The sequence below is a fragment of the Glandiceps talaboti genome, chromosome 5, assembly GCF_964340395.1.
Source record: "Glandiceps talaboti chromosome 5, keGlaTala1.1, whole genome shotgun sequence".
Taxonomy (NCBI): domain Eukaryota; kingdom Metazoa; phylum Hemichordata; class Enteropneusta; family Spengelidae; genus Glandiceps; species Glandiceps talaboti.
In genome coordinates this window covers 6044775-6052564 of record NC_135553.1, presented here as the reverse complement: position 1 = coordinate 6052564, position 7790 = coordinate 6044775, and the positions used below count along the sequence as shown (strand labels likewise).

The 7790-nt window shown below is 36.4% G+C and overlaps 1 protein-coding gene across 2 annotated transcripts; it reads right to left on the bottom strand.

The window, feature by feature from the left end:
- Positions 1 to 1157: 1157 nt before the first annotated feature.
- LOC144435034 (uncharacterized) lies at positions 1158 to 7288 on the bottom strand. Of its 2 annotated transcripts, none has more exons than XM_078123574.1 (5): positions 7097 to 7288; positions 6931 to 6974; positions 6737 to 6802; positions 6422 to 6485; positions 1158 to 6295 (listed from the first exon to the last, which is right to left on the bottom strand). In XM_078123574.1, exons 1-5 carry the CDS (start codon positions 7190 to 7192, stop codon positions 5480 to 5482), a joined length of 1086 nt encoding a protein of 361 aa, XP_077979700.1. In that variant the 5' UTR covers positions 7193 to 7288; the 3' UTR covers positions 1158 to 5479. The 2 variants fall into 2 exon arrangements, with proteins under 2 accessions (XP_077979700.1, XP_077979701.1); XM_078123575.1 differs by having other exon boundaries at positions 6422 to 6482.
- Between the last annotated feature and the right edge of the window lie 502 nt (positions 7289 to 7790).

Below are 7790 nucleotides of genomic sequence, written 5' to 3'. Positions count from 1 at the left end.
GGCTTCGATATCACAAAAAACATACACCCGAGATGTTTTTTAATATCCTATTTTATCGACACTTAGATAATGTCTCATTTTACATTGAATTTCATAACTTTTAATGAGGTGCTCATGTTCTAGTTTCGCATGATGATGATTGCGTGGATTTTACGATGCTAATGGCATACATGTTCGATCGACTTCAATTTCTAGTGTTTCATGTACGCTGTAAAAGTGAATATGATGTATAGACATATATCCTGTTCAAACACTACACAGAATTTATTTTCCATCATTACATATATACTGACACGTATGCAGTTATCTCTTTAACGTCCATACTATATCAAGATTACAAAGCAAGTAAATCGCTCTGATCATCATCATGTCTTTGTTAAGAGTGTCGACATATCTAACGTTCATTCTGACGCTCGTTGGTTTTGAATTGGCATCACTCTAAACTGACTGAACATTGTATGAAAAAATGACTCCGTGTGCAAAACAGGTGCAATGGTGAACCTAACATACATACGCAAAAAGATATTTCCGATTTGTCGATCATGCCACCTATGGAAAAGAGTAATTCATTGCTTAAAAAGACAGCAAAGACACCAGTCAAGGTTTCTTCCACATCAATAACGTCTCTAAAACAGCATAACATTTGTCAACGGTAACCATAGAAACGGTCAGTCCTTGTGATATGACCGCACGACACCTGCGTTTAGAACTATTGTCACGGCCCAACGCGCAACTTAGCACGGGAACATATTCTAGCAGCCTGGATGAATGTGAATGCGAATAAGCTGACAGGCACATATGGGGAAGTGTGGTTAATCTTACTTTGTGGATACGGCCTGCTAATGAATTGGATTGTCTGACATTCATCAACTGGAACACTAAATTCTTACAGTGGCGATTCATTTACGGTCACCGTGATGAAGATATCAAGAATAACAGATTGAAGGGTTCAAATAGACAGCAATTTCACAGAAAAGGCAAAACGTTGAACATGATTCACAAACAAATAATACCACAAAATCATACAAAAAATGAACAGTACTAAATACAGATATCTGCAACAAATAGTAGGAGTTTTATTCAGATAACTTCTTTACTTATTTCAATGTCATTTTATTCCAAATTTTAATCACTGATAATTTTTTGGGAAATACCCTCTTTAAAATATATTCCTAATATCAGTAAATCGAATGTTACATGTAAAACCCAGTAAACAAATGTAATGGAATGCGTTGATGATTTCTTATATTTAAATGACCTGCTATAAATTTAAAGTCGTGCATGATGTAAGGGGTGAGGGGGGAGGGGGCTTATCAGTTCAAATATGAACTTTGCATCTTGCCCGTGTAACTGTTTGTCCCTCGGTCTGTGTATATCAAAGATCGACAACCTGAAGCATTATCTGGGACTATCATTTATATGAATAACATTGAGATATCAGCAGGCTTATCATCAAAACATTTCTGTCATCTCTTTAAAAAAAATCTCCGTCTATCAATATTTCTAAGATGAAGATGTATTAAACAATAGTTGGTTGATCACGTGATTCAGAAACATAAATACCCTTTAATATATTCTCTTCGTTAATACCTTGAAACAGTAATTCCTCGGTAAATACGCGTTGCGTGCGAGCCATATCTTAACAACAACTGTTAGCTATCCCCCTGGGCGTAGTCAATTGAACAAACGGCAGCTAATCGTTGAGATAATCTTTACAACCTGGCTATTTTATGTGTTTAGTGAAATTTTTTGTATTGTCGAGGCTCACTTCGAGTGAATTCATAAAAGAGTACTAAGTCTCGCTGTTGTTATTAATTACACATCAAAAGTATGGCTACCTGCAGCTTGCAACGATTTTAAAACTAACGCATTGTATTTTTTTTCATGATGAATAGCAATATACGTAGCAATGATTACATTTGGATCTCGTTTTTTGTTGAATAAAACATAATGATGATATTCTATAATATTATATCAACTTAACAAATTATTTATTATGGTTCTTTTGTACATACACATGATACAATCAGTTGTACGAAGTATATAATATTTTGCTTATTTTTCTTTGCCCAACAACGAAATGGCTCAGATGGTTCAAATATCGCTTTTTCTCTTTATACTAAATGTCATTATATCGTTAGTATATCAAATTTCAGTACTGACTAGCAAACAAATAAATGCTTCCATCAATTTTCAATTGTTTAAGTCATTTCGAATACTCATTGTCGCAACCACTTACGTCCATTAGCGATTTTAAGATAAATTTAAAAGTGAGTTTCTACGTTTTTTGGGGCGTGATTCTTGCTGCAGATTGAAATATACCTGTCGTATTCTAATTACTGAAACATCACTTGTTATTGGCAGAGCTCAAACCTGGTATTTGTGGGAACTGCACATATAAAACATTTCAATGACATAATTTTTCATACATACAATAAAATGTAGAGGAGACTGCTATTTTGTTATCAGGTGTGTTAACAACATCAGAATACGATTGAAGGCATTAACATTACACTAGTATTAGTTTAATTATGGTCTTACGGAAGTAGTTTCACTCTAATCAAATTATTGCCAATAAACTCAGCAACTCTTGCTAAACCGACAATCACGATATAACAGATTTCAGTACTCTTGCCATAGCCACATTGTCGTTATTTTGCAAAGATAGTCATTGAGGTCACGTGATTAAAAACAGCCCCTATCTGCTGGTCACGATTAGACATATTTAGCGTGGTATTTTGATTATCCTCCAGATCATTCGCGTGTCACGCATTCCGCATCAATATGTTGTAAGTTAATAAACGTGTAAAGAACATATATACAGGGGCACAATGAATTCAATCAAGTGATAACTTATTTAGGTAGAGAGAACCATGTTTATTTGAATATATCTTTTCAAATGAGAGACATTTATCATAATTTAGGAATTAGTCAACTATGTTATCGTCCGTTTAGCCATGACCGTATAATACTTTGCCCACTGATCTCATGCCTGACTTGGGGTGTGGAGTCTGCAATCATCAGCCCCCCACCCCCATAAACATAAAACTGCCACCGTCTGTAGGAAACCAAATGATAAATTTGTAATAACATGCTGCAAATTGTTGGGGTCACTGGCAACAGAACTAAACTCGTCAACAATACGGCTTTGAACAAAATGTCAAATGACATGTTATTGATTTTCAATAAAACGTCTTCCTCAGTTGTGATGGAGTTATCACACTGCACCCATTCAAAAAAATAACAAACCGTATTCTCTTGTCACGACGACGCATTATATATTAATAACAAACGGTTCATAGTTCCACTTGACAATAAAGAAATGGGTGAAATCTAAAGAATGTTAATATTAATATATGGTATTGTGCATAACTCGGGTGTGAATCATTTCAAAAATGTTGGACCTCCGGCATATTGTGACAACATTAAATACGTACTTCATCGCTATCAAAAGATGTCCCTAAATGTACACCAGTTATTATTCGTATATCGTATATCGATCGAACAATACGGCGAAATACAGACAGTGACAATACGCCAGGATGGTGCGTGACATGTTCTATAATAGTACTGCTCCATATAATGTCGTGTACTGTAAATCAGTATTTTAGGTAAAATAAATTAGTTAAATGTTTTAATTTTAATTTGAGAAATACATTTTTGGTACAAAACTATCTACTCGCGTTATTTGGATAGATGTGCAATATTCTTTATGGTGGATTCATGGAATTTAAGTTGAAAGGCAAACAAAGTAATTATGTAATGGCTGCCAATAACCTCTAGAGTTCGTAATGTCGTGGTGCATATAATAAATTATATCGTATTGTCGTTACTAGTAGGCATCCCAGCGGTATAACACCATGCTTTGTAAGTTTCGGCGCTGTTATCGAAAAGTTTATTAATATTTTTTCTTGCAAATATCAAATTAGATATGTATCATCATGATTACTTTACCTCCTGCCGTAAAACAATAGCTTTAATTTCATTACATAACGTGAATAATGTGAATAGAGGATGAACTCAGCAAGCATGGCACCGGCCACGTATCACATCGACTGATGATTTAAGGTGATATTATATCCATCAACATCTTGGCGTCCCCATATCGGATTTCATGATAAAAGATTATGTCAGGAACAAATCGGATAAAAAAGACATCCCTCCACATGCTACATCGGCATAATTTAAACACCAATGATTAACATACCTTAGGTAAAATAACAACCTGTCCCTTTGATTCAAGGTCAAATTACACACAATATACTTGGGTTGAAGGTCGTTTCAACTCGACAGTAATTCGTTTATATGAAGAACGCGTAGAGTTATTAATAAAGTATGAACTACTTTCGATGCACGTCAAAACTAGGTCGTCATACATAATAATCAAGTTTCATTTCAGTTGGGTGTTAGATTCCCTACGTGAGCGAATGGTGCATTTTACATCACCGCTGATATGGTATTCCATTAAAGAGAAAATACAAAGCAGCTTTGTAAGTATGGTGGATATATCCAGACAATACATTTATTCATTTATTATTCATAACTATTAGTTGATAGTTGTTAGTTCATCCCGAATAAGCGATAGCCATGCTTTATATTTTTATAAGTCCGGGCAACGTTTAAGACTCGAGAATATATATATCTAGAGTCTTCCACGGTGGCTGTGATACGTGTCTAAATCCCTCGGAGTAGGGACGCGAGTGAAACGATTCGTACCGCCAGATATTTTTGCTGATTGTGAAGATAAACTTAAACGTCAAGTATCAGCATAATTATTAAATCAACATTCAAAACGTACTGGGTCGAGGAGATAACGGCGAAAAAACAATGCAGCAGATGTATTGAACGGTATTATGGTTATTTCAGATAATAAGATGCGCGACTTGCTAGAAAATCTTCTTAAAGCTGCCGACTAGTAAAGGTTATAACATTATAGCGGGGCATCGTTATTTCTTCTGCACGAAGGTGAAAAAAATGAAACGCACATATGCATGCATGAGAGAAAGCTATACAATTTGCCCACAATGTTGGCGGCAAGTTGTCACTTCAAAAGAGCTTTTATTCACATATCGCATTGATGTCAGCAGCTGACATCTTAACACCGAGTGTCTGGATACTGTTTATATATAGAATTACAATAAACGTTATCATATTTGGCTTCAAATTTCTATATACAAATTGCACGTCACATAGATTCATTATTTGTTGTACAAAGAATTTATACTGGGTGCTGTGTCTGAAACCAAAATATTGTAACTAAAATATAATTAGAATCGGGTAAATTGATGAGTACAACCTCAATATTTCTCTTTTATTCTTTAATTTCTGGCAAAAGAATCCCCAATTTTTTTGTTTTCTTCCAGACGACTTTAGCAGTGTACATCAATGCAAGTATTTCGATGGTTACTTTGTTTGTTGCTGTCGACATTCAGTGGCCAAGATCGGGTCATGACAATATTGTTTCGTTTTGACGAGCATGTCATTTCACATTGGCGCATTCCTGTATTGTGATGGTCACACTTTTCGTAGTCACGTCCGTAACTGTCACGTTATCACGAAGTCTGTTCGGTTGCCAATCCATGTATCCCAAATCATCCATATAATCGAAGAATCGCGCTCTTTTTGGTTTAATTTCACAATCCGGGGTTAGTATAGGCTCGTCTTTGTTATCCAAGCTACATGTATTATCTTTGAAACAGTCTTCTTCAGAAATCGGTGTCAACGGTGTTTCGAATGTAGTTATCGTCTGCTGTTCATTACCGCCATTTTGCTTAGCGATGGTGCATCCATTTTGAGCGTTCAATTCCAAGCAACACTCCTTCTTTTCGTTGGTTTGTTTGTTGTTGTTGTTGTTGTTGTTGTTAATGGGCGTTTTCTCGGCAGTAACTATTTTTAATTTCAAGCTATCGGTAGACCTAATAACACTGCATAGACGTGATCTCGCTGATTCTTTCTTGCCACCGTTCTCACATTTTCTCTTGAATGCACCTTTACTCACAATCTCGTCAGCTTGATGAAAGACATCGCTATCATCCACATCCATATGCTCAAAATTATTTTCAACCGAATTCTCGTCACTGTCATTGTGGCATATTTTATCTCCAACCTTGCCTTTGGTGGATTTACTTCTAATTTTCATCCGTTTATTGTCACCAATTCCATGAATATTTTCGGAACTTGCATCGCAATCCTCTGTAGTGTGACCTTTCTTCAAATAATTACCATGTCCTGAGACTGAGTAACGATTATCTCGCCTGCTTACGTTTTCATTGCTATGCTTCTCTGTTGGCAAAGACTAGTATAAAAACAAAATATTTTGATAAGTACATTGAATATACCAAAAACTACATACGAGATGAATATTCACTTTTAATCATTTGATCATTAGATACAAAAATCGATGCAGTATAAACGAATTTACCTGAATTCGAGATCTTTTCCATTTCTTCCTTCGGACGGCACTGATGGGGCAATCAGACTGTCTGCTATGTTCAAAATAAAATAACGACCAGGAAGAGCAGTCAGTGGCAATTTAGTAGAAATTATATGGACTTTGGAGTGTGTTAGCGGAAAGCTTTGAGTGATCTGAATGATTTGCCGCCACTGCTTTGAGTCTTGCCGGCTGTGTGCAAAACAGGTACCACTCCATTTTAAAAATATATATACATATGTATTTCAAAAACAAACCGCCTGCGTTTCAGCGGGAATAAATGTACGTGTAATATGCCTGCCCTACCTTGATTCATACGCCTGCAGTAATCGCGGGTCCAATATGTTATGTTCCGGTTCCCAGGTATTGTATCTGCAAGTAAGAACACGACATTCATTCAGTGTCCTACTAAATAATATTCACTCGTCAGTGTTTGTTTCACCGTACCGACACACTGAAAGAAGTAGAGCTAACAACTATAGGAATATAACAACACTTGCCTGTTTGCCCAGCCTTTCCATTTGACGAGGTATTCAACCGTACCCTGCATTTAAAAAAATATAATGTAAGTGACCTGACTATGCATAACGTAATTCAGCGATTAGCCAACAACCAGCTCACTCCGTCACCTAATCAACCGCTAAATTACGACCGAGCACCGCTTACCTTGCGTATTCGCTTCTTCTGTATACATTCCGCGGCGAAGACCTGCTCCCCGATGGTCGTTAGCTCCGTGTTTTTGCTGCCATCCATGTCTGTCATGTTGAATGTCGTGAAAGGTAGTAATAGCTGTCGTTTACACACCAGCCGGCCAGACGACGACCATGTAGAATATTTGTCAATACAAACTGGGCTACTGCAAATCTATCCCATAATACGTCTCTTCGACAGCTTGCCTGGTAAGCGACGTGACGTCACAGGCAGCGGCTAAGCGCATTACGTTGAGTGAGAAAGCGCCTTTTACAGATAGAAAGCGACTTGGTACTGGTTCTTTGAACCACGACGGTGTATTCACCAAAGGGAAAATGCATCAGTTATTTTAAATCTATGCTGAGTGATTGGAAATAATTTGTTGTTTTTTTCCTTCTGACAAATTTGATTTGATAAGATTGAACGGACAGCCCTACAACGATGTTGAAAATCTACTAATATTTTAAGCTCGTTAAAAGTATTGCTGGTTAAAGTATATAGCTGTCACTTCTTGTTTATTAATGGTAAATTTAACAATTTCAACGATAACAATTTACACTTGGGTGGGGGAGGGGTGCATTTTGCAATTTCTGACGATTTAGACTACTTATAGGAATTGCGTATGCTTTTTATTATTTTATCTTGAGACCCGGTGGTACAGTTCAAAGTA